Below are 27,419 nucleotides of genomic sequence, written 5' to 3'. Positions count from 1 at the left end.
CGGTACTCAGCCAGGTGTATTTTAAGACATACAAATGAGTTGTTTTTCTAGTAAGAAAATTGGGATTTTAACCATAAATGCTGGTTAATTCAGAGAGCGTGTGATTTAATTCCAATAAGCATTTTAATGATAATCCAATCTGATATAAAACTATAATTGTTCAAAATGTAATGATCGTTTTCCTTCTCAGTTGTCTCATTTAGATAAATGAAACTTCCCTCAAGGGTTTCAGACGAAGGCATATGTGATGGGAACTGGGACACGCAGTACAGTAAACAGAGCATATGACTTATTGCCACATTACATAGGACAAACCTTGCAGTGCTTTCACAATAAGATGTGTGAGTGGTCTTTTGTGGTTTCATGCTTGAAAGAAAAGCACATGATGCCACTGCACGCGGATCATGAACAAGTGATTAAGCTAAAAAAGAACTGACTTGTCATGACTGTGATGAAATTCTCAATGTGTCAGATTTGATTAGCTGGCACTTCACCTGCTGTAACATGTCAATACTTAGTGATTATGTTTAGCTCTCGCACCTACAGTAGGCCTACTGTGTTCCCGGCAAGCGCACCTTTCCTTTCATCCCCATGGGCTGCTATTGGCTGATGGGCTAAGAGGCTGAGGTGTTGCAGCAAATAGCATGAGCTGTGGGCTGGTCCATTCTGCAGCTCGAGGGAGGTTAATGAGTGAAGCCGCTGGGCTATCAGCCAAACATGAGCAGCAATGCTAAGGCTCCCACAATGAGCCTGACTGTATTACCACTGAGCTCTGTCTAATTATACACTCCCAGAGAGAGAGAGAGAGAGAGAGCATATTAGGTAGGGGAAAGAAAAAGTTATCATGTGTCACTGTGTGTCAGAGAGACTTACTAGGAAGGATGAGTGTAGATTGAAGTTGTAAGGGTGAGATAGAAGGTGTGTGTCAGTTAGAGGGAAGAAGAGAGAGAGAGAGAGAGAGAAGGAGGGAGGGGGTTGGAGAGATCAGGCAAGCTGAGGAGAGAGAGAAAGAGAGCGCTCTCACCGGGAGATAGAGTGAGAGAGAGAGAGAGAGCAAAGAGGCGTTTAGAGAGTGAGAAGGAGGAGAGGCAGGAATAGGATGAAGGGAGGGAAGGCTGAGCAGTAGAGAAGAGGAAGAGACTCGCAGTCTCAAAACTGGATATTCCTACGTGCTTGCTGCTGCTGCTGCCTGATCCAATGAGTAGACTCTCTGCTACCTGCTACGCAAAGGCACCCGGTGAGGTATGTGACCACGCCGCTTCCTCTTCTTGAGTGTGTGTGTGTGTTGGTGTGTGTGTAAGAGAGAGGGAGCGCAGGTGTGTTATGAACTTTGAATGAAGGGATAAACAGAGCGTGGTGTCTGTGTGTGTGTGTGTGTGTGTGTGCTGAAATGCTCTGAGGAAGCAGGTTTAGGAGTTGCTGTATGTACAAGTCATCCTGAAAGTGAGTGGGGTTAATTATAGGGAGAGAATATGTTTGAAATGTGTGTGCGTGTGTGTGTGTGTGTATGTGTGTGTGTGTGTGAATGAGAGTGTGGTATACACTCATGTAAGTCGGCACCTGTGTGTGGGGGTGTTTGGGCGCGTGGAGGAGAATAACAGAGAGAGTGTGAACAAGAGTGTGACTGATCCAGAGAGAAGGAGTGTGTGAGGAAGACAGAGACAGAAAGACAGACAGACAGAGAGAGTTGGAGGTTCATCACTCAGCCTGACGGCAGATCAGGACTTTCAGAATTAGAGCAGTGGGCTTAAATAGCCCTGGTCCAGAGATAGCCAGGGGCCCTAGAGGAGCCCATTTAAACTGGGAGGGATAGATATTAGAGTGATGAGGGTGGGGTTATAGTCGAGTCGGGTAAAATTTGGAAAGAGACAGAATGAGGTAGGAGGAGAGAGAAAATAGGAGGCGCAGATGTTGGGGGCAAGTCTGGGAAAAGATCTCACACTGTCAAAGCGAGGGTGTGCAGGTGTTCAGGTGCATTTGTAATCTAACTTCTTATTCAACCAGTGCCAGTACCAGTAAGAAAACGTTCACTGGGAGAACTTCCAGTGTCACCGTTAATTTTTAATCACAACCTTGTAACTCTGCTCGTTCAAAGACTTTAAATTCATCCGTTCCCTGCATCCCCCCCTATTGAGAATACAGAGCTGCGTTTGTGGTGCCGCTACTGACTCCACTCAATAACCGCCTCATTTCTCACCATTCTCCATGGAGAAATAGTACGCCAGTGTGCACGATTATGATTTCTGTATGTCTATTTCTGTTACGGCAGGCGCTGTCCTTCTGCTTCAGTGATATCCCAAATGCTGCATATAGGAACATTTCACAGGTTCAAACAGTTCTCAGCTATAGATGTCTTTCAAGCAAGATGTACATTTGTCCCTGCTGACTTAATTCACTTATTTCAATTATGAGGACGAGTGCACAGGAAGTCGTATGACACTGAGAGATTGCTTCCAGAAATGCTTGTTCTGAGAGAAGATAAATGTGCCTCATCTGTTGGTTTTTGATGTTGGATTTGTCACTAGCTTGTTGAACAAAGGACTCTCTGGTGTAGCCTATCAGTGAAAGTTTGTGCCAAGGTGGGGCTTTAGCTGTAGTCAGGTAAGCCAGATCTGTGTTTAATATCTGTGTTATAGTAATTGCTAAGAGGAAGCTTGGAGCTTTATTTTATGACTCTTGCTATGCGACTGTACCAGGAAAAAGTGCTCTTGTGAATGATGTAAAGATGACAAAGAAAAACTGAATGTAGATATGTTTCTGTGTCCTTTGGGGAAATGAAATCAGCTCGTCTCTGTGGGCTGAATGAGAGATACGGCATGTTCTCCCATCCCATGTTTCTTAGAGTTGTGCCACCCTGAAGAGCAGAACAGGCCTCTTGTGGGAGAAGGTTGAGTGGCTGCTGGCCCTTTAAGAGTTCTATTTTTACAGGGGCACACTCATGCATGGAGCGAGGCGCACAGAGGAGGCAGTGGCATACGGAGACTCTATCTGCTCTGCCTCACTTCTATGACTCCACACAACACATCCTATAGGACCGCGAGTGACTGAGAGAGAGTCGTAAAACTCCAGTTCAGTCCGTAGAGGAACACGTTTTGTTGACGCAAGCTCGAACATGAAAATCATCAAAACTGAAACTTACAAGGTTTCCATCCAACAAGGAGAATCAGCCCTTTTCAAGTGGATCCCTCTGATGTCTAAAAGTGATAATGAGTGGGAGCCTGCAATAAAGACACCCTTATGCACACTGTACACAAATGTGCCAACATTCCCACATACTTGTTTTGATATGCAGATAGCTATGAAAGAAATCTGAAAACATTCATGCCCCCTTCTTACAAACACATAATACACTTTAGTTTACTTACACCCACACTCTCCTCGAAAGAAACCACAAAAACGAACATTTCAGAGAACAGTTTTTATACAAATCGATGCACTTAGCGGCACGTATAGTGCTGTACACCCACGTAAAAAAATTACTTATACATCCTCAATATCTGGACCTAAAATAATCTTCTCCTTATGCAATCTGCATGTTATATAATGCATGGCCTGTCATTATCACAGCGCTCCTTCACGCCCTGCTGTGCCTCTCCACCTACAGTACCACACAGACAGGCAGACACACACACACACACACACACCCTGCACCTTGTGTTGACAGTCATATACTCTACTCTAGCACTCTCACCCACGTTGAGTGTGTGCTCTCAAACAGCCAGCCAGATGAGTGAGAGGGAAAGACAGAGGAAGACAGAGAGTGGGTGGGGTGGGTAGGGGGACTGAAAGTGAAAGAGAGACAGTGGGAAAACTTATAGAGTGAAGTGTACATTCATGCAAAGATTAAGCATTTACATGAATCCCTTCATTTGTGTTACGCATGTATGACTGTTTTAAGGATTGTATGTTATATGTTTGCTCTGGGAAAATTCCAGTCTGCCACCCACTGAAACCTTTTGTGGGCGCAGCAAACTAGCAGGTATTCGAGGCTACATAACCCCACATAACCTTATTCTAGTATTCATTTTATTTACCACCCTGTTCTTTACCCTCTTCAGGGTCTCAGAGGGGAGGGAAACACTCACCAGTTCATCGCAGCATGTGTGATGGATAATCACTCACTGTCACTCACAGTCACACCTTATCGGCAAACGCTGACGTGCATGTCTTTGCATGTTAACAGGTTCAGCTCTTATAATTTTGTCTTAAATTTGGGAACCTGTTAGAGGGGGGAAAAATGATTTACAGCTGATAAATCTAGAAGAAAATCAAAATTTTTATTTCATGTCATTTAGAGCTACAGCAATTAGTTAATTAATTAATCGATCAACAGAAAATTAATCACCAACTATTTTGACAACTGATTCATTGTTTTGAGTCTTTTTTTTTTTTAAAGAAAAAATTCTAAAATTCTTTGGTTCCAGCATCTTGAATTTGCATATTTTATTCTTTCTTTGGTCTCCTATGATAGTAAACTGAATATCTTTGGGTTGTGAACTGTTGGTTGGGACAAAACAATTTTTTGGTTGCATTTTAGGCTTTGGGAAACAGTGATCAACATTCTTAACCATTTTCAAACACATGTAGCCATTTAATTAATTAGTCAGTCAACAAGAAAATTAATTGGTAACTATTATGATAATGATAATAATGATAACAATAATTTGTTTAATGGTTTAGGTCCCTTTTTTAGCATAAATGCCAAATATTCACTGGTTTCTCTGTATTATATCACTTTAAACTGAATATTTTGGGGTTTTAGACTGAGAAAACAAGACATCATCTTGGGCTTTTGGGAACTGACAAACATTTATTTATGATTTTTTGACATTTTAAAGACCAACTAATCAATTAATTGAGAAAGTAATTTTAATCAATAATGAAAATAATTATTAAGTGCAGCCTTAATGTCACTGAAAGTGAACTGACAATCAAGCAATATTTGTCAATACACCACATGCTAACCCTGTCTTGTAACTTATGAAAGTGTTATAGCTAAATTGTATTTCACAAATTTCCCTTCATACTACATGCTGATCAGGACAGTTTATGGTATTTTTGAGTCAGTCAAAAGGACCTGCTGTTCCCAGATCAGCACAGTTGGACGGGTATGAGAATTGGCTTGGGAGCTCAGCCGAGGAGCCAGGAGTGTGATGAATAATCCCAAACACAGGCAGGTGTTTGAATACAGTTGACACCGTGCCAGACTACTTTAAGGTGACAGACACACCTGTCGGCCGGGGCGTCCCTTGAGAGGAAGGTGCGGGAAGTTATATTTCATAGGATATATTTACATTCAGATCCAGTGTGTGTGAATGTGTGTGTGTGTGTGTGTGCATATGAAAACATGTAGCTGTGTGTGCAATCTGTCGCTTATCTCAGTCTTTTCTTCGCACTTTGTGTTTGTAAAGATTGCTGTCTTTGGCCTTGACTCACTAACCCTTGTGTACGATCAATCAGTATGTTCTCCTCCTCCTCCACACTTCATCTACAATAGGGGTCAACGACCTTTCAACCCTGCCACCCACCGCTTACACCCACAGTTTTTCAACCAGGCCTGCCTCTCTGCCTGCTCAAGCCCATGCAAGTTAATCCGCTCCCTCGTACAGACAGACCCAACCTGCACAAACACAATATATTGCAAAGTATCGGCGTTGGTATCACTATACAGAAAGTGTAACATCTGAGACATCCTGTAGCCTTTAGCATCAATAGTGTCCTGACAGCCTGTCCTGAAGTTGGATGTGTATTACCTTCCCTACCCTTGCAATGCTTTCTTCTTTCTTTTTATTTCTATCCTGTGCAACATGGAAATCACTCAGCAAAACATCTTTATCTAATTAAATTTTTCTTTTTTTGTAATTATTGGCAGATATTATCAGGTAGTAGAGTGATGCGGTTCTCTCTGAAGTGGAACTCCCCGTTTTCATTTTGAAAACAAGCATTAAGCCCACTCAATCCTGTTTAATATAATTTGTAGCACCCTCTATAACAAACAGCATAAGCGATGTGTTGAGTAAATGGCTGTGACTGTGTGTGGCTGGGCAGCAGATTTGGTGTAGGAGGGGTTGTAGAGCAACAGCAATAATAGCAGTGTATAGCTATGTTGCCTTGAATACCAGCAGTGATAAAGGTACTCCAGACAGTATCTGTGCAGCCAGTCTAGACAGTCTCTCTGAAAATGAATGGCACTTGAGCTACCAATGGGAGATCTGGCCATGGTCTCTCCATGGAGATGTCATCACTATGTTTGCTTACAGCTTGCTGACATTTTGCTGCTAAACCAGAGAACCAACAGAAATCCAGTTTGACTGGCAGTCGCCAGGGGACAGTGCCAAAAACAACAAATCTTTGGAATGAAAAGTAATCTCCCCACTCTTTCACACACAAACACACTTGTCCTCTTTCTTCCAAGCTGTTTCTTCCCTATTAGACTTTCTTTTACTCTCCGAGTCTCTCCCTCTCTCTCTTTTTTTCCCCTCTCCTCTACCCTCCACCCCCATCGTAAGATACTGATCTCACAGCATGAGAGTACTACTCACATCAAGGGCTCTGAGTTGAGCTAATCATGTCATAAACTAGTGAGAGGGACTGCTACCTATGAGACTGTAAAGCCAAGCATTAAAAAGGCCAATTTAAAAAAAAAAAAAAACATAATTATATGCAGGAATGAAAATGCAAAGGCATGACTATGCATTAGCAGTATGTGACATCAATACAATTGCATAAGAATTGCTGTCACCTCACCAATAGTGTGTTTCATGTTTTTTATGTCTTTATGATGCATATGATGCCAACAAATTGAAACCAAAGTCATTTCTTTGTGGTCGAAAATGTATCTGGTACAGATGCCGCATAAGAGGCATATTATCAGACTCAGACAGTGGAAAAGAGCAAAAATGAAACTCCCATCAGTAGTCACTTAAATGTCAATGAATGACAACAACATAACACCCGCTTTAGAAAATGTCAGCCACAGGGTTTGCAGAATACCTGTTAACTGTTCCACTTGTTCTGCTGACCTCTGCATGCACATTCATGTGTGCAGAACATGTCTGTGTGTATTTACAGAAACAGACACTGCAGTAGTCTGCCGTGGTCAGAGGAAGAGGAGAACGAGGTGGAGGAATTTTTGCTTCTGCTGACTGGCTGACCTGCATGTAATTAGTCAAGTCATATTTTTAACTGATATTGCGTAAAAGCCAGCTTAAGGAGCCATAGCTGCCCTATTTATACCCTAGGGGCTAATGGCCTGTACCACTACACAGGGGGATTTCCTCCCAGAACTATACTAAGCCCGCCTTAGGCCGTACCAGTTAGGATTCACAGGGATTAACCCAGCAATACATTACAAGCGTCACCCTGTAGTCTGCATCACTCACACTTCTACTCTCTACCTGTCTGCTCTTCACTTTAAATGTTTAGCATATTCTGTTTACATTTCTGCTTTTTAGAAGATGGTATATTCTGTTTTTATGGGGGTTTTTTTTGCTGCACTTAAGGTAGACACTCTTGATACTTTCATCAATTTGTGGCACAGGAATGTGTGCAAGTCTGTCATGAGTGCGCACATACACAAAGAATAAACCTTTCTATTACTCTTTGGATGCATGTTTATGTTATTGTGTACATGCAGTATACCTTGTTTGGTGTCTGGGTGCGTGTGTGTGTGTGTGTGTGTGTGTGTGTGTGTGTGTGTGGGTGTTAATAGTAACTCCTGAGCCATAAGCCCATCCTCGTTGTGGTTGAGCCGGCTGCGGGCAGGGCTGCTGGCTCATCCTGCTGAAGAATGGGTCAGGGCCCTGAAGGCTGACCTGGCCCTTTGCCCAATAAGCTATCGCCCGTATCACCCTGTCCTTTTATCAGCTTATCCCGGCTCCTTGTAGAGTAAGCCACCACACAAGGCTAGTAGTACTCCCCTCCTCACCCCCTCACCCCCCTCCCTCCATCACTCCAACTCTACCTAAGTTTGCTGTCTGTCTATCTATCTATCTATAGCTTTCTATCTATCTATTTGCCGTGTCCTCTATCTCCCCCCTCTCCTCTACTCCCGCCTCTGTTCAGATCTGTTACATTCAGCAACAAATTTCTGCTGCATCAGACGTCCATCATAGATCCCCCACTCAGCCTGAAACGTGATCAGACACCCGATCCAAGGCTACGCATGAGGAAGGGGGGGTGAAAATAATAAAAAACAATGCAAAATGTCATTTTGATTTTTTAAAAAAAGGACTACAAACTATGACAAAGAAAGTTCCCCATGCTCATATCTGCCAGACTCTCACCTGTGGAAGTATTTGACCTCTGTTGCTACTTTACACTTCTACTGCTATGATTTGCTGGGTGAAGTCTGACTCATCTGACCTTTCTTGTCTCGGCCTGACCCTGTGTCTGTGTGTGTGTGTGTGTGTGTGTGTGTGTGTGTGTGTGTGTGTGTGAGTGTGAGAGTGTGTGTGTGTGATGGACAGATTACTTAGTGCAAAGCCGGAGCGGGAGACAGACAGAAACAGCAAGCATGAGGTGGAGGAAGAGTGTACGCCAAATGCCTCAGTGGTGCCATAAATGATTGACAGCACAGTGTGACTCCACGGTGTGTTTGCTCATGTTGATGGTTGTCTGTGTGTGGGTTCAATATGCTAAATATCAAAGTGTGCGTGTATAAGTAGAGCACAACAGTCATTTCTACATCTCTATATTGTAGTAAACACCCTTTGATGAACCTGGTCCTTCCTCTATTTCCTTCTCTTTCACTATGACTGGACTGTAAATTTACACCAAACACTGACAAGTGTTATGATTTTTTTTAGAATTATATTTAATTACATTGTTCAATCTGATGAATGCATCCATTAGTACTACATGCTGATTGAAGGGCAGAGGAGTCAAGGATCTTTAGAGGAAAGTAATTATTTTATTTTCTTCATTATATTTTTTTTATTTCCTATTGATTGCTTTTTGTATTTTAATATACGAGGTATGTTTCCTCACTAACTTACTGACCTTGAGTTTTAATAGTATGAGTTAAGAATGTGTTCATTATGCGGGTTGTTATCTCGTATAATCATGTGTTGGATAGTTTAATTTAAACTGCCAAATTAACTCTGACCCCTTATGACCGGTGTGTTGCTTTGTGTAATATAATCATAGAAAAATAATGATAAAAGCAGCTGCATTTTTGCTGCTGCTGACTCTGGAATTAAATCAGTCATTAAGGTTTTTAAATCTTAAAAAATATAAAATGAAAAATTTCCTGTTTGTAAACTAGCTTTCATAAATAAGAAAGAAAGCTGCTATTCTTGAACTTTTTTTTATTGAATATGAATTAATGCAATTATGAATAAATAGATTTTTATTCATTTCATTTTTTTAAAGACTGTTTTCTAATTTATAGCTGAACAGCTGGATATTTTTATTACTTTTGTTTGCCAAGTTTGAAGATTGATTAAATTTCCATGTGATTGTCCAAAAAAAAATCTCACGTTTGTATCATCTCAACCTATAATGTTACAAAATTTTTATTTATGAGTCTTGACTCTGTTAATTTTGAAACTTTGTAATGAACCCACACAAATACAACTAATGACACGGCAGGCAGTGCCTAGGCCCACACAACCTCAGTGCATGTCATATTCAAGAAGCATTCAGTGTGAAAAATAAATGTAATGTTTTCCTAAATGTCAGAGGAGCCTTTCTTGGCAATTGTCACCTCACTGCGAGAATGTTATAATGTGGCCTTCTAGCTGATGTGTCTGCACACACCTCCAAGTCTGATTAGCTTTCCATTCCATCGAGGTTGAGAAGTTAGACAAGGTTAACTTCTAATTTACAGCTGGTCAATGCGAGTCTACATTTTGCTCTGTGTTTGCAAGGCTGAATTTCTCTTAAATAAAATAAGAAAGAAATATGAAATATGAAAGAACATAAATATTGCTTTTATGATTAGTCACCAATAATGATTTGATTGCTTCATTAAATCCTATTTTCCCCCTGTGCTCCAAGTTATGTTCTTGCTCCTTTTGTTGCATTTCTGTGCTGATAATTAAAATAAGCTTGTGAAGTTTGATAGGGTTATTAACATAGTGTTACATTTTCAACCTTGGGCCTGTTCAGTATTTTATAAAAAGTTTTTATACTGACAGGTTTCTGATTCCTTGCTGTGAATGAATGACACTGCTCTCACCAATTCAGTCCTAATAAGCCGTACCAGCCATACACACTTCACTTGCATTGACTGAATCGCTGAAGCAAATCATTCAGAGCTCTCCCGCAGCGCTCCTGTTAGCGTATGAGCCTGTGTGTATGTGTGTATGTGTGTGTGTGTGTGTGTGTGCGCGCGCACGCATTCAAAGTCAAATTAAATTTATTCATAAAAGCTCTTTTAACAAGCAGGTTCATCACAAAGTGCTTTGATGAGAACAAAGGACACAAAATCAGATGAAAACTACAGACAAACAAAAAGAACAAGTGTGTGAGTGTGTGTGTATGTGTGTGTATGTGTGTGTGTGTGTGTGTGTGTGTGTGTGTGCATGATGGATGTGAAGTTTAGTTTTGAGTCAGAGGCAGCAGCGAAAGCCTGAGTCTGAGAGTGTGTGTAGGATGAGCCTCCTACCATGTCCCTCCCTGTCTCTCATCAACTGTCTCTCTGCCTCCCTTCCGTCCTTCCCTCTCTTTTCTGTGCCAACATGTCTTCTAAAAACACAGTATTTTAATGACAGTAAACGCAGTAACCGATTTTAATGATTTGATTAATGGTTGATTGATTCATGACTTTTAATGTTAAATGACACATTTCACTGGTAAAACATAAGTGGAAAGCATAAAATTGAGCAGTACAAAGGCAGCATACAGTCAACTGCCCAATATATAATCAGTATGTGCTGCATCCTTGAATTTTTGTGTGCTTGTATATGTGTGTGCATTTATATATATATATATATATATATAAAAATATATATATATATGTGTGTGTGTATGCATGTTTGTATCCCTCACAGTGATTAAAGCAAGTGGGCGGCAGCAGCAACTGGTCTGCCTGTGTGGCTCTGCATAGCAGACATGTTTCTCACTGCTAGATATTACTCATTTCCTCAGCCCTTTGCACACACAAGCGTGCGCACACACACACACACTCTTGACACACACACACACACACTCACATACACAACAGACACAGAGATAGATAGGCTCTCAGTTCTTTCCCTCAGTTTGGTGGGCTCGCTGGTGTTATTTCATGCGCACAGAGATCAGAGGCAGTGTGTAGCTGGAGGCTGCTGATATCTGCGGGTGTTGTAACTAGCGGTGGTGCTGTGGAGGAGCAGTGTAGCACAGTAAGGAGCTGAGGAGAGGGTTGACCCTCTGGGAGGACTGGAATATGAATGACTGCCAATACTGGGACATCTGCTCAGCCAGCACTAAGGTCAGTCTCACATCACATCACAACAACTACCAACTCCATCAACCTGTCTGCCTGCACCCACATTCTCAAACTACTCTTGTTGATAATAAGAGCTGCTTTTCTATTGCATTAGGTCTACTGGTATATCAATTTATGTGTTTTTGACAGTACAATATGATAAATTAGCAACTTATGTTCTGTAGTTTTGTTTTTCTGAGGTTTGCAGTCATGAGCATGGAGGTACATTTGAGAGATCTCCCGATAAATGCATGTAGAGAAAAGGCGGGATGAGGAGGAGCGGTGGAAATCAAAAAATTACTTGAGATTATGTTGAATAATGTGAGCGTTTTACGTTCGAACATAAAATATGTTTTGAGAGTGTTTATTTTTTTATCACTGTTAAGGAAAAAAAGTGAAAAAAACTTCAAATTAATTGTATTTGTGCTTACGTGGCAAATCAAAAGCTTTTAGGAATATTTCATTGAAAGGACTGTGTACCATCATTATGCCTATAATTTGTTGGGTTTGATATATTTAAATTGTACCACAGCACAGTAGCTCCAGCTAAACTCCAGCTCTGCGTGCATGTCTGCACAGTGTAGGAGTATTCTGTTAGAAGACGTTTCTCTGCAAACTCCTCCACATGTACAATTGTGTTCTTTGTTTTCTTGTATTTTTTTTTTTGGCAAGTTTACTTCAGGTCTGTTTGGTCAACCATTTTCACGAGGGCTTTCAAAATGACAAGAGAGTAAGAGTCATTTCAGGACAAAAACTGAAACCAGATTCTTTTTTAATTTTAGAAACATGGGTCTAAACAACTTGTTGTGCAGCCAAAGTACACATAAGAGTTCTTTCACACAAAAAAAATGTGATAAGTTAGTTAAATAACTAAAATTTATACAATTTTCATTTTTTTCCTTTTTGAGTTAGCTTTTCCAAGTGGGTTGTTATTGCTTCTTTTCTTTGTTTATAAAACACAGATTTTTTGAAAATGGAAAAAATGTTTGCTGTTTTCACTTTTTTTTTTCTATTTAGTCAATAAATTGCTTAATTGTGAGAGTATTGATGCCATGTTAGTCTTATACGGTCGTCATAATTAATTTGATCAAAAGGGGATTCTTCTAGACGTAACATAGACCTACTTAAGGAATGAATTCCAGATGTTGCTTCTGGCAGACGGCTTTACACTATATCTCCAGAATACATTATCAGTTTTCATGAACTCAAGAGGGTTCATTGGGTTTTTTGAGCCCACAGAGGACCATTTTAACTTTGACCTAAACTGAAATATACCACTAAAATGAGACTTATACGATTTCACATCATAACAGCAACATTGTCATTAACTCAGTAAGGGCATTTGTCACCGCTGAGGTCCCTTTTCATGTTCTACTCCGTCATACCCGTCCTGTCAGTGTCTGGGACAATGGATCCCCCTCCTCTCACCGCCCAGTTTTCAGTTTTCCACTCAGATGCACAAACAGCTTGCTCCACTCTAACACTTATTCTGTTTTTGGACCAAGTCACTTGATGAGTAACAGTTTATCCGCCTCTCCATGGAGTATCCCCATCTAACCTCTCCAACCGACTGGATGTGTGTGTGGACACAGTTGCCATGGTGACAGTGTGGCGGATGGTGAAACGGCAGGGAGTTGGTAGGCTGTTGAGACAGACTTGCGGGTGAGTGCGGGGCTGAGTGGCAGCATGGCACTGTGGTGTTGTGGCGGCAGCGGGAGCAGCGATTGTGGTGGTGGTGGTGGTAGTGGTGGTGGAGGGAATAGCTGGGCTAGCGGCGCGGCAGCCATCACTTCAAAAGAGCTCATTTAAAACGTTTGGAAAAGAATTAGTAGAGCTCCCCCGCACTTCTCACTGAATGAAACAAGGCTGTAAAAATCTCTGACACATTCGAGGACTCAAACACAAACACATACACACACACACACACACACACAAAGACCTAAACAAATAAACACATTCTCCCAGAAAAAAAAAAATTACACACGCACATAGACAAACAGCATACATGCATGCACACGCACACTTTTCCACACACCCCTGCTGTGACAAATAATTAATATGCAAAGACACATATCCTGTATCCACAACAACTGGTGGTAATATCAACAGTGTTTCTGTCAGCTTTTGGGTGGGTGGTGACCAGCTTTGCCTATCACTGGGGGAGTAAGTACAGCCGCCTGAGGGAGTATTTGTGTGTCTGTTGCTGTCCGTGTGTGTTTCTGAAAAAGAAGGGGTGGGGGGTGCTAGTAGTAATCTTATATAGAATATAGAGAACACCCGCGGGTGTCGTGGGGGTGGTTCATGAAAGTGGCACAAAAACATATCTACATATTCTAATCATCCCCCGAGAGTCAGAGAAGAAAACTCTCCTGCTGTGTGAGTGCTCTGTATGTGTGTGTGTGTGTGTGTGTGTGTGTGTGTGTTCTACACACACATGCCTCACTGCCTCTGAACTTCATTGGCTGTAAAATGTATTTTTAGCCCACATGTGGGAGTAATGTGTTTGAATGAAACAAGTAAGTTGGGTAGTTTCAGTCCTGCCACAGTCCACATAGGTAGTGACTAATTAGTGACAGCTATCCGAACACTAAGAGTGCAAACCTGTTTAAAATAGTTTGAATGAGGTAGTCACTGGCTGATTTCTTTCTGTCTGTCTGATGCAGCTGAATGTTTATTTGCATGTCTGACCAGACTTACGGGAAAATCTTAACTACAACTGATGCCAGGACCTGACAGACTGTCCATTTTCCATGCCCCCCTTCCTCCTTTTCCCGACCTTATCTCTGTTTCTCCCCTCTTTCATCCGCTCTCTAGGTGAGTGGTGCTTCAGTACAGAAGACTCAACAGTGATCTGACAGTGATGCTGTGTAGCAGCCTTCCCCTCTGTCTGCGCCCCTCGTTTTCCCGTGAGGCCCATGTGACCTAGCCTACACCCACTCACAGGGGGCCCCCACTGCCGCTGGAGCCCACCCATGAATCCCAGCCCCGACCGTGGCAAAGAGTGCCTCCCTCCTAAGAAGAGGGAGTCTCGGCAAGGATCGGCAGAACACCACGTCCCCCTGGACGAATTTAAACCCCCTGTGCCACTTCGGAGTAGGACCAGCACAGGGAGAGGGGAGGGAGGCAGGGAGGCCAGTGACAGGGACCGAGCTCTGACTAACCCAAACCCCCATCTCCTACATACTCCTCCACCCCTGCCTGCTCCAGCACCAGGTCTCCCCCTGCCCCTACCATGGCACCTGGGCTACTCTCCCTCTGTCTCTCTTCCCCTTTTCCCAGCACAGGTAGGCGAGAGGAGGGGCTCAGGGTCTCCTGCTTGGAGAGATGATCCTCTCTCCTCCCTGCCCCACCACTCCAGGTGGCTTAGAGGGGAAGGCCCCCTCTCCTTGCCATCTTCCTCCTCCGCTTCCTCCTTTAAAGCTCCCCTCCCAGCCGACTCTAGAGAGATGTGGTCCTACATTAACAGTGGCCGACGGGACTACAGCTCTTCTCTCTTTTCCCCGTCATACTTGTATGGCCACCACTCTCTCTATCCCCAAGACCCAAGTTTAGTTGAAGCCAGACACAGGTACCTGGGCAAGAGGCACAACGGACTGGATGGGCCGGGCAGCAGGACTGCCTCAACCTCCAGGCCTCTGCTCACAGGAGAATATGTAAATGACAGCAGCAGAACCAGATTGGATTTCAGTCCACATAGCTCCCATACAAATGGTGGACGGAGACAGCAGGAGGATCTAACATCCCATGTCCAATCTGGAGGGCCATTTTTGTCAGACTCTCAAGCTCAGGAGGGCCCTGAGCCACATTCCTCACTGCAGGACAGACATCCGCATGGAATACTTAAGGCCAGCTCGAATTTACTCTCCACCAGTCCCCATCCCCTCGGACCAGACCCCAGGGCAGGTAGAGGGGGACTATTAGACCCCCTGGGGGCCTCACCAGCTGAAGCCCACATCTACTACTCCTTGGAATCAGTGTGCCACCCAAGCCCTCAGGGCTACCCACTCTATAGCCCTTCAAGAACCCCTCTGTACAACCTGCACAGGGAGCCAGGCCCCAGGCAGCACAATCTAAGGAACTCACCACATTCACCCCTGGGTCTGCCTAATAGCCATGACAGGTCACAAAGAGACCGGGACAGAGACCAAGAAAGAGACAGAGAAAAACTCCCACAAAGGGACAGGGAGCGAAGTAAAGACAAAGAGAAGCACCTACAACATGACAAAGACCCAGAAAGAGACAGAGAGCGCGAGAGACATCGGGAAAGAGACAGAGGAAGAGATTTATCTCCTTCCAATCTTCGCACCTCACCACCATCCCTTCACCCATCTCCCCCTGCGCTCCTACCTCACTTCACCAAGGGTTCTCTGATTGAGTTGGCCAGCGGGCGGTTGAAGCACGTGGAGGAGCTGCGGACCGAGGACTTCCTGAGGAGTGCAGATACCTCCCCAGAGTTCCACCTCAGCACCTGCACTGTGCTACTTATTTCCCCCAGCAGTGCACAGGGCTTCAGTCACCTGCAGGTCCACCTCACAGACCGCAACACTCAGGTCAGCTTTCTCTTTATATATATATATAATATATATATGCTTCAGCTTATTTATTCTGATTTTAGTAACAGATATCTCAATACAGCATTATCACTGATAATAACTGCATGAAAAGATGACTGTGAATTATCGGCTTAGCCTTTAGATGACAAGTGAACCAATCCAGATCAGTTTACCTCCTTACACTTATTAGATTGTGGTGATAATAAGTGAAATACATGCAAGAACCTCTTGGTTTAGTGTATAACAATGTTGTGGTTTTGTGTAGGAGTTACTGAAGGTCTTGGTGGAGTATCCATTCTTTGTGCAGGACCGAGGCTGGTCTTCTTGCTGTCCCCAGAGAACCACACAGCTGTATGGCCTGCCCTGTCGCCAGCTCATGGAGGGGGACGTCTGCCTGGCTCTCACCCCAACCCCAACCCCTACACCCACCCAGACCCACCGGACACACACGCGTACCAGCTCCAGGGCCCATCGCACGCAACTCCCCTCCCGGCCCGCAGGAGAGTCCAGCAGCTCACACAGGGAGGAGATGCCACCTCCCCCTCCTCCTCCCCCTCTTCCCCACCACCCACCTCCTGCTGTGCCGGCCCCTCCACGTGCCCTGGCTGCAGAGCCTCCCACTCAGGAGCAGGCGCGTCCACGCAAACGGCGCTGGTCTGCCCCAGACACCCTTCCCTCAACTAGAACTGATGACAGCCTCCTGGATTTACCTCATGGCTCCAAGCTAATGAAGTGGCAGTAGAAACTTGCACATGCATACAAATACATGCATACTTACACACACACACACACATAAGCACATACACACCCTCCTTGTCTCTGCTGCACCCACCAAGACAAACAATGGGGAGACCTCAAGGCAGGGTTGCAGGGAGGGAATAAAAACAATAGAAAACGCAATTACGGGTGTCCACACTGCTGCCCAAAAGATTAACCTAGTCCACTCTAGTCTAACCCTTGTTGCATCTCTCCTTTCCTTTCCTTTCCTTTCCTTTCCTTTCCTTTCCTTTCCTTTCCTTTCCTTTCCCTTCCCTTCCTTTCCTTTCCTTTCCTCTCCTCTCCTCAACTTTTCTCAACTTTCCTCAACTTTATTTAGCACAGCCCTGAAAGGAGCAGCAGCTGAAGGATCTATGGATGGCTCCTTACAGACACACTGAAGACATTTAGTGAGACAATCAAAGCACTTGTCTGTGTTCACTCTGTTTTTGTAATGGTTGTCCCACACACCTACCTACTGACAGTGTTTCCTGCAGGGTATCGATTTCAATCAGTGTTATGAAAGTAAACGCTATTGAAAAAGTGCAGATATATATGAACAAAAATTGACTATATATTACATTACAGATGTTATATACAGTAAATATGCTAAACAGATTTAATGCAATCTCTCTGTCAATTTCGCAATGCATTTTGTTTTGTTTTTTTATTATCTTGCTTCTGAGCCGATGTCTACGTGTCGGCCTGGGCAGGCAAGGTGAATGTATGAGCAACTCTTCGCCTTTTTTTATTCTCGTCACTGGGAGTCATTTCAAACAATTGTTCTTCAAGGCATTACACTCCAATATGTTCTTAACATTATCTCTGAGAAAGGGAGAACACTAATGAAACTGCGTAACAGACAATCCCACCTACACAGGCAGGTCTGTACCACATCGCCTCGACACTCATGGTGTTTTTCCATTAAAAACTGTGATGGAAAGAGTAAAAAGTGCAGTATGGCTGAAGAGTAATGGTGCTAATAACACGTTGGAAGATGATGCTTTGTGAATACTCTTGACCCCCATGTACTGTACGCTTCTGTTCCCATCTCATTTTTTACGTACTGTATATGTTTGAAGGCAGGGAAAATGATGAAAGTATTTTAAACTCAGATACGGGTATCTCCTCTGATTCAGCACACTCTCTCACTTTAGTTTTTGTGTTTGTTTTTTTATTTTCAAAAAGAAAACTTTACCTGTTGATTTTTCTTTTTAAATGTTATAGCTACAAAAATGTATATTTTTAAAAATTGTGAATCTGTTATATGATGTTCGCTAGAAATAAAGGAAAAAAGCTTTATAGATTTAATTAAAGGTGTCAATTTATTCCCTGCTTGCATTGTAAAGTACTATACAGTTAAATTATCATTTAATATATATGACAAATATGAGATTGACAAAAAAGTGTGGTGAAAAGTCAACATACATGTTAGCATATTTTATTTGCTGACATTAAACTCTTGCAAGTCTAGCTGCATGGTGGACAGAGAAAAAAAATCAATTACAAGGTAATAATAAAGGACATTACATTAAATTTCCCTTGATGCATTACAAATAGATTCATCATATATACATCTCCACTGACGATTCTCTGTATTTTTTGCTCTGCCCTTAGGCTGTCGTTTGTGATGATGACAGGGAAGGAATACAGCTTCACTTGTACATTGTTCATGCCTGCTCTGGCGCAGGGTGGCTCTTCCCAGCATTCTTACATCTTCTCTCCGTCTATGTTGATGGTAAGAGTCGGACGCTTTTCCTCGGTCTCCCCCAAGTTGAACCTCTGCAGCAGCTCTACCGCAAACAAGGGCACCACCTGGCAAACAGGACACAGTGCAGCGCCCAATCAGTACGCTTAGGAGGACCTCTATTGGTGGTTGAAAATACTACCGCTACACTTCGACTTGACAGGGAGTATTCACCGTGGATTGAACACCAAAGATTTGACATAATTGTAACTCATAGTGTTTGGCGTTTAAGAAAAAGCAAATCACACCGACACATTTCTCTTGTCTGAATGCAACTCTGCTTTCCGTCACTTCATACAAAAATTTAAACAAAAGATACAAATTTAAATGACAAAAATCTACAGGTGTGAGACTGTGAGAGGAGAAGTAAACTATTTCTACAGTCAATTCCTGATCTACAAACATGAAATCAAAAATTTAAATATGACACCTTGTCTACACCCAGAATCTACACATATGCATTCAGAGTAAATGTGTTTCAGCAAAAAAAAATAAATGAATGATTGACCCTTTTTCCAACATATTGAATATTAATAATTATATATTAATTGTGACCCACCTGTGTCATGATCAGCTTCCTGCTTTTAGGTATGTTTGGGTCTGGATACTCCTCTCCAAAGCAGAGCTCAATGCCATAAGAAGGTGTAGGTCCCTTCCCTTGTAAACAGCTCTGAAGCTCTGCACAAATATGAATTGGTATATTCAGACTGAATGTATAAACACATTTGGATTTACATGACTAACTGAATTCAATCTGCTTTTTAAGTAGCTTTTATTCTGCTAAACACTGTCTTACCACTCAGAAATGTGGCTACATCAAGCAGTTTGAAGGTCTTCTCTCGCTCCAGTTTGTTGGGTCGGTCGGTGTGTTGGGCCATGGGACCGCTCCAGTACACCCTGCCCTGGCAGAACCGCTTGATGAACACCCCATCTGGGGCCACCCATAATAACACGCCCCTCTCCAAATGACAAAGAAGGCGGTTCATCGCTTCAACCATGCTCGGTGGCAGGGATATGGAGTTCGGGGAAGGGAAGGAGAGCTGCTGGGCACTGCAGGGTCCATATATCCGTTCATTTCCCAAGGGAACACGACCCTGCAGGATAAAGCATCCATCGGGACTCCTGGTGATCACTCTCGTCACCCTCTGTCCGTGGTACAACAACGTCACCTGCATACGAAAGTCTGCACACACAATTGCAATTTAGGTTCCAGGTCATACAATGGACTGGTCAGTGATATGTTCAGTTGGTTTTGTTTCTGTGTGTAACCGCAAAAGTTCTCTTACCTGATACAGTAAATGGGGGGCTGAGGAAGGTTGAAGGACTAGGAATCTGATGTTGAGTTCTTTTTCCTGTGAGCTCACAATACATGTGCTCCCTCATCAGATCCTCTAAAGCGGAACAGAGACATAATTCAGTCAGCACTTTGTCAATACTGTAAACATATTGGGATCCTGCAGGGAAAGCTGCAAGATTACTTACGGAGTTAGAAAAATAATGTGTTTTGTTGTTGTTTACAAGAACAAGTTAGCAAGAAGAGAGTCCCCACCAACATGTCCATGTGGGCTTAACATGGGTTAGATGGGGGACATTTAAGTCCCATTTGAGCAAAGCAAGTGAATATTTGTTCACTGGATCCATTTAAGCCCCAAGTATGTCATGGGGGCCAAATGTTGGCAAAAATGGGATACAAGCTGGGCCCTTGAAAGCAAACATTCCCAAGCCCCACATGGTACACATTCTATACTTAGAGTCATAGCTGAGCCAAACTGGGCTGGATTATCCATATATTGAATCAGGCAAGTGCCCAGGGGCACCAGCCAATTTGCCGTGCTGGCAGCATGAAAAAAATGAAAAATGTAAATAGATTTCATAGTCATAAATGGCAGATACAACATTTATAAAGAACTTCATTTAGCTTTTATTTATCGTTACAATAAGAAAGCAGTTGAAAAGTAGCCGCTGCTGTGCGTCTTTCAGCACCGCGGAGGCGTGGAGAGAGGTGAGAGAGAGAGAGAGAGAGAGAGAAGCTATTTATTTCAATAATAAGAGTAGTTTACTTTATTGCTGATAGAATGTTCAAAGACCATTTTACTAATCCACCCTCCCGCGTGAGATAAGTACACCTTCGTATTCCCGAGTGCTACAGTTCATACATTAGTTAACTATTTTATTTTCTGTTTTACAAAGGCGAGAAGGAAAATCAAGTCCTTTATAAATGTTGTATCTGCTGTTTCTGGCCAGTAAAACAAAAAATGCCTTTTTGTTTGTAGATTTTGAAATGAAAATCAAATCAATATTCTGTTTTCATTACTTTAATTTCTGTTTCTGAAAACAACACAACAACCATAATTTTTAAAAGCCATCACATTGCAATACATTTTCTCGCTCTATGATCATTCAACTGTTGAAATGGTTGCTTGCAACAGTTGTTATTGGGCTTGCCTTATTTAGTGTGTAAAGATTCTTTTAGACATACTCTGTAATTGTTTTGCATGTAGTCCTCATACAGGCCATTTACGATGGAAATAATGATATTTAGCATGACGTGTTGCATTGGGATATGAGTTGCGTTCAGATTTGAGCATCAGTGTAAGGGTTAGCATGGTATTTGTAGCCACATGTATCTATGGTGTCAGGTTTTTTGGTTGTGTCTTATAATTTTCTGTAGTATGTGTGTTGATCCTGTACTTCAGCAATAAGTTAATGTAAATCTATGGTCTTTATACCCATAGTAAATTTCTTTTTTTTTTTTTTTACATGTAAAGTGGGAGGACAGGGGCACTTCAAGTGTTGTCACCCTAGGGCACAACACTGTGTTAATCCAGGCCAGGGGCCAGGGGCCAGGGGCCAGGAAAGTTTTACGTAGGGGTCCTTCTAGGAAAAACTGGACCAACTTTGACTACAACATATCTATTTTAGTAACTTTTTTAAAATCCATTCCCCCTAAATAGATATCCCATTCACACAGTAGGAGTTTCTGTTGTGGTGACAAGGACACGTTTCATTGCCAAATTCTCATCCACAAATACTCTGAAACCAGAGGCACAGCAGCCGAGGTTTAACCCCCACTGGGGCTTAGTAGTAGTTGAGTACTTTTTCTCTGGACCACCCAGGCACAAACAACTAGTCTACAACCAGTCTAAGACCTAATCTGTCAGTACGTGAACTGACCAAATCCAAGCCAGAAGGTTAACAAACAAACAAACAAACACAAAATTGAAACATTTAAGTTATCACACTATTTAAAGTATTAACTACTGTAATATAGTCACTCTCAACAATATCCCATTTGGGGCCCACTTTTGCCCATACACAGCCAATTTGATGCCTGCATTTACCCAATTATCTCACATACTGTAAGGGGGCACGAAAAGGGAGCCAATATGGGGCCTGGTGAGAATATCTCACATGAGTACCACTTGTAGCTGACCTTAGCCCAACTAGCAACCCACAAGGGCAACCACTCATTGGGTGAATGACCCTGGTTGCATGGCTCAAATGGGATTCAAATGCCAAAGCAAATCTATGCCCACATGGATATTTTGACTCGGATAAAAATTACCATTTGATGACTTGATCATTTGAGTTTATTGTTTGTTTTGAGGGTCACAGGTAGACTCAACTTAATTGTTGGTTGTAAAGCAAAATGGTTAAAGATTACTTACAAATCCATAGTAAAGGATGACAGAGTACCTGTTTGTGAGTAAAACTTACCAGTCAGTGGTTTTTCTTCTTCTTTATTCACTTGAAATGATTCATTTTGATAATGAAGCTACAGCAGGAACAGAAACCAAAATTAGCTAAACATAGCATGGGATTTACAGCGAAGGATTTCTTTTTGTATATCAAAGATTAAAAAAAAAAAAAAAAAAAGATCAGATGAATTTTGTGTTCAAAAGCTGTGTTTTCTGCTGCAAGAGGACACTATTCAACACAGCATAAAGTCCTCTGATGAGGACAGTTCAGAAAAAACTTGCCACTGATGTAAAGTCAAAGGAAAAATGGAAAGAAATGTAAATCAGAGAAGATATGCAAATTTTCACTGTTATTTTCTAATTTTTCCACAAAGAAAAACAAAAAAAAAACCCAAAAGCAAATCTGATTTCCCCCTTTTTCTAAAACTCTTAATAAACAGAATCTCTCTACAGCAGTTCTTAGTATGAAGTGACTTTGCTGTTCACCTCTCTTGGACACTGTGTCCAGTGTAAATTTATTATATAATCCAAATATTCAGCACTTTCAGTGCTACATTTTGTCAATTCATAGCTTTTCAGCCCTTGGCTGACCAGAGAATTATTCAGTGCTAAAGGCTTTTCCTTTTAGAGACATTTGGTAATGTTTTTATTTGACCTGTTTGTCCAGAAAACTGTGGCTCACTGGAGACTTCTTAGCTTGGATGATTACTTGATCCTTTATCTGAGGAGACTCTGGGGAGAAAAACACATGAGAAAATATGTAAATACAGAGTCTCAATCCTTGATTTTTTTTTTCTTTTTTCCTTTTTAATCGTACGTCTCTCTATGAGGAGTTCAAAGAGGACACTGCTGCTCAACAGTGCAGATATAATCAAAAAGACGATATATATATATATATATATATAAGAAAAAGAGATTTTGTATTCTTTACCTGCTGGCTTGGTCGGCCCAGTATCGTAGTGGATACGGTACACTTTATAGGGCTCAGTGATGTCCAGTTGGTTGCGTTCAGGGACCTCCTGGAAGTCTGTGCTTTTGTTGAGTGCACAGCGGAGACGGGTCTTCCACATGGTGGGGTCGGCTTTATCCTTTCCCTCCCTGTATTTCCCTTTGTACACAGCCCAGGCCTGAATGTAAAGAATGAACTATCAGATACTTATGCATAATTACATGTGTGGAAAAATGAACTGAATGAAAAAAATAATTAAGTACTGGTTAAATGTATTTGTATGGAAGAGGGTTAGGGCCACGTGAAAAATGACTAAACTCAGAATTCTAACTTTAATCGCAGAATACTGACATTTCTGAAATAAAACTTTATTTGCAGAATTCTGAGTTTGTCAGAATTCTGACTAAACTGAGAGCTCAAATAAATTTTTCACATGAGGCCCTAATCCTTTTCCATATATTTCAACATGTACACTACATCATTTGTAGTAATTCATTGACTGGCAGTGCCATTTTCATCAAAGGGAATGTTTGCCTAAAACACTATATTCTGTTGTTATTAATAATCATTGGCTACATCTATTCAGAGTATTTTGACAGCAGCAAACGGAATTTATTATATAGTCTTAAAACTTAGATTATTGAACGATTGCTGAATAATTTGTTCAGTTTGTTCATGACATGCACAGTTAACAGTCTCACTGAATTAACATGTGTGAACTTGAACTTGTGAACTTGTTGGTCAATTAGTCAACTCAGCATTTTGGTTCATAAGAAGAACTAATTCCAAGTGGTTCCGATCGTGACGACTAGAAACGTTTGGTTGATGAAACTAATGACTTTATTTACAAAAGATCATCTGAAGTCATTCAATAGAGTTGGGGTATAATGACAGTGTTCTGGTTACCTCGTTCATTCACTCACTCATTCAATCTTTCCTTTAGAGACACTCTGAACCTCTCTGTAAATGCTCAACACAATAAAATGACACGTTTCATTGTTCCGACATGATAAGAAAAAAGCGAAATCATAGTCGAACCATTGTTCAACTTACGCAACGCAGCAAAAATGTACGTCTTATCAGGAAAGTGCGTGCACATTAAGGCACTGTTTTACAAAACACATTCCTTAAATCTAGTTAAGTGTGAGAAGAAACGATTTGGGTGGGCTGCAAAAAGTAACTTCCACAGAGACACGGATGTGTGTTTGCGCTTTGAAACCACAGACACTTCTGTCTGCCTAACTTTCAACTTTGCGAAATAATATTCATAAACAATTCCTTGTAGTAATGTTTTATAAGTGTAGGAAGTGAACAACAATGCTGCCTCCGTATTGGATATTAGAAAGCGGCATAGGCATTGCTACTTTGTCCAATAGTGATAGTACATATTTAGCTGATAAGAATGTGATAATAATTTAGATTTTCCCCTTTATCAATCAACATTTTGGACATTATGGACTTTAATTAGGCTCATATATGGAACATCTCCTGACAACCTTACCAGGGGCAGATGCGGATCAATTTCTTTCTTATAATAAACCCAGAACATGCTAAAATAGACCCACATTATATGTATTATGATATGATATAATATATTAGAAACTGAGTGAAATGTTGACCTTGAAAAGAGCCGCATCCTCAGTCTGTTTGTAGTCCTTCTTGGCTGCGTGCTTCCACGGGATCCTGAACATGGTTTTGTCCTCATCCTCCCAGGACAGTCCTTCATATTGTCCACTGTCTACCTGAGCTACCAGCCACTCTTTCAGGTGCATCTTAACTCCTGTTTCCATCTTCAACACATACCGCGTTCACAGCAACAATAGTCTACTTTCAAATGTCAGGGAGACATGTGCAAAGTGACTCGAGCGCACTTTAATCACGTTCCCACCGCAAACGAAATATCAATTATCAACAAGTTTATTATTTTTTAACGCCGTTCCAGCTTCCAATATGTTTGTAAACACAATGCAATAGCTTAAAAATACAATGACGTTGATAAAAAATTCTAGACTGAGACCCCACCGCAAACTTAAATGCAGAAGTCGTAACTAAAATTAAGTGCGCTCTTGGAAGCGAAAGCGAAAGCTTCGAGCTCATTTGATACTTTCGGTTTCCTCCTGCATGTACGGTTGCAGCGAAAGTTTAATCATTTCCAAGCATGGTACATAACGGAGCCCGATAAACAGAAAGGTCACTGAGTTTAAAATCAGTGACAGAATGAACTAAAGGGCCAATGCCATGTTTTTGATTATTTTAAAGTGAACTTTATTTGGCCATATGACCTAATCAAATTTTTACCCGTTATTATATGACACTGATCACATAACTCACTCTTATAACTATTCCTTATAAGATCCGAGAAGACTAAATAAATTTAAAAAAGAAGACAGCAGAAATTCAAGTGTAGGCAGGTATCTTTCCTAGTGCGTAAAACTAAATAAAAATGTTTTGTTTTATTATTGGGAAATGTTCTTATGATTTGCCCACACAGGAAAATCAACAGGACATGACCAGTACGTATTAATCACGTAGACAAAATGACACAAACACACACTCACAGAGATAAGCACACATGAAGCCCTGCTTGCCCGAATCATACCGAAACGTTCATGTGAAAATGAAAGCATGTGGGTGTAAGCGGTTTTTTTTTTTTCTTTCTCAGAAGCCCCTCCTCCATTTTACAGGGTTTATGGTGCTGACTGAAGACACAGCCATGTCTTAAACTGAGAATTCAGATAATAATTATCTAAAGTTCAGACACTTGATAAGAAAAGTGTATAAACAGAGGTCAAAGTAGTTGAAGACAAACACACTTTGTAGCTCTTACCAGCAGAGGGGAGTATAAATCTGTGTTACTGCCTATTCAAACATATCACACATAAGTAATCTGTTATCAAACAAGCAACTGTGCACAGGAGAGACATGTTGTGAATTTTAAAAAAAATAATAAAATTAATATGTAGTTTGGAGGAGGATGCAATCACCTTGTTATCGAAATCCATCTGTATTCAAGTGTAACCAGGACTTGAGCTGCTTTGTCCGTCACTAACAAACAACATTCTGTCTCATGGCAGCTTGCAGGTGGTGTTGGTTGGAGTTAACTACACCAAGTGAGTAAAAGAACAGCAGCAAATAGAAATACAATGGTAAATAGAAATTCCTGATACAATCCAATATAACAGTCGAGTACCTTTAATTGCTGACACCGTGTCACAGAGGGGTTCATTTTAAAGGCTCTATGGTATGGGGTGAGCAAAATATTAAAAACTTCTTTCAATGTATTATGTCCAACACAACACCATAAACATCTGCCTCAAAAACGACCAGTTTAGGTAACAGCTCTTTGATTTAAAATGACAAATGGGTATTTGATACGAGACTGTTGTATTGGATTATACTGAGCCACTCCAAAATTCCCTCATGTCATGGCAAAAGTAATATAGCTGTGAATGGATTCATGGTAGACAAAACTTTTTGTAACAGCCGTTTTACTTCCCTTAACCAAACATCTATTGATCATCTACAGACTATACAGAACTCAGCTGTCAGGCTCTTAACCAGAACTGGTGTGATCACATCAGAGCTTTTCCTGATTTTACTTGCGTTTCTCTTTTCTTAAAACTGCCTTTTATTTCTGTGTTTATTTCATTTTAATTTTCTTTTGTTCTGTTTTACATTACAGGAATTGTTTTATCGGTTTCATTATGAATCTGATTATTTTATGATTCATTGATTTTGTGTGACACACTTTTGAAAAGTATAAACAATTATCATTATTCATATTTGTATTATTATTAAGAAATACAATACCGCCCACACAAGCTGCTTGTATGCACAGTATGCATAATGTCAGTGAATTACTATGCAAGGCCTTTGTATTTATGTAGCACATTTCATTACATGTAAACTCGATGTGTTTTTCATTAAAAATGCATGTGCAAACATCCACCTACCCGAAGGTAGTAAAGATCCACATCCACCTCACAGATACAGCAATGCACAACACACACACACACACACACACACACACACCACAGTAACTCACCATGAACCTGAGAAAACAGAAAGGTTTCAGTTTGCTTTTGAATGTGGAGACAGATCTCAGGTCAGCAGGTAAAAGATGTAGCTACAATCCAAGCAAATATTTGTGCAGGAACGTGTGAAACAAAGTTCAATACAAGCACGAGTCCTTCTTGAACTTGGCAATTTAATTCTGCTTTTCATCCAGATTAAACAATACATCTCAAGGTGGTTTTGTTGCTTTTCTCCCAGTCTATTGTTGTACCAGTTCAGCAGTAAAACA

General features: G+C 41.4%; 2 protein-coding genes across 7 annotated transcripts in view; one reads left to right on the top strand and one right to left on the bottom strand.

The window, feature by feature from the left end:
- Positions 1 to 17,973, top strand: part of zmp:0000000926 (ataxin-1-like) — an 89,156-nt gene extending 71,183 nt beyond the window's left edge. For 4 of the 6 annotated variants that reach the window (XM_067592715.1, XM_067592712.1, XM_067592711.1 and 1 more), the window contains 2 exons: positions 14,228 to 15,963; positions 16,232 to 17,973. In XM_067592715.1, the coding sequence (XP_067448816.1) occupies positions 14,386 to 15,963; positions 16,232 to 16,708 (2,055 nt within the window). In that variant the 5' untranslated portion in view covers positions 14,228 to 14,385 and the 3' untranslated portion in view covers positions 16,709 to 17,973. Of the gene's footprint in view, positions 1 to 14; positions 1,243 to 11,022; positions 11,417 to 14,227; positions 15,964 to 16,231 lie in introns of those variants that run through there. The other 2 variants (XM_067592716.1, XM_067592717.1) reach the window with 2 other exon arrangements.
- An 85-nt stretch (positions 17,974 to 18,058) lies between these two features.
- Positions 18,059 to 25,650, bottom strand: irf10 (interferon regulatory factor 10). Its single transcript, XM_067592721.1, has 8 exons — positions 24,736 to 25,650; positions 23,099 to 23,294; positions 22,823 to 22,899; positions 22,187 to 22,244; positions 19,756 to 19,860; positions 19,266 to 19,652; positions 19,029 to 19,147; positions 18,059 to 18,537 (listed from the first exon to the last, which is right to left on the bottom strand). The coding sequence occupies exons 1-8, from the start codon at positions 24,904 to 24,906 to the stop codon at positions 18,433 to 18,435; spliced, it is 1,218 nt and encodes a 405-aa protein (XP_067448822.1). The 5' UTR covers positions 24,907 to 25,650; the 3' UTR covers positions 18,059 to 18,432.
- Between the last annotated feature and the right edge of the window lie 1,769 nt (positions 25,651 to 27,419).

The sequence above is a fragment of the Thunnus thynnus genome, chromosome 6 (assembly GCF_963924715.1).
Source record: "Thunnus thynnus chromosome 6, fThuThy2.1, whole genome shotgun sequence".
Classification (NCBI taxonomy): domain Eukaryota; kingdom Metazoa; phylum Chordata; class Actinopteri; order Scombriformes; family Scombridae; genus Thunnus; species Thunnus thynnus.
The sequence above is the reverse complement of the archived record's forward strand: the minus strand, read 5'-3'. Positions and strand labels throughout refer to the sequence as shown.

Bases quoted from the DNA above. Each gene is read 5' to 3' on its own strand.
- irf10 (XM_067592721.1), bottom strand. From the start codon at position 24,906: ATGGAAACAGGAGTTAAGATGCACCTGAAAGAGTGGCTGGTAGCTCAG. The intron at 22,900-23,098 runs GTAAAGAATACA...TTTTCTCCCCAG, and splicing joins TGGGCCGACCAAGCCAGCAG to AGTCTCCTCAGATAAAGGAT. The intron at 22,245-22,822 runs GTCAAATAAAAA...TTCCTGCTGTAG, and splicing joins ACAGTTTTCTGGACAAACAG to CTTCATTATCAAAATGAATC.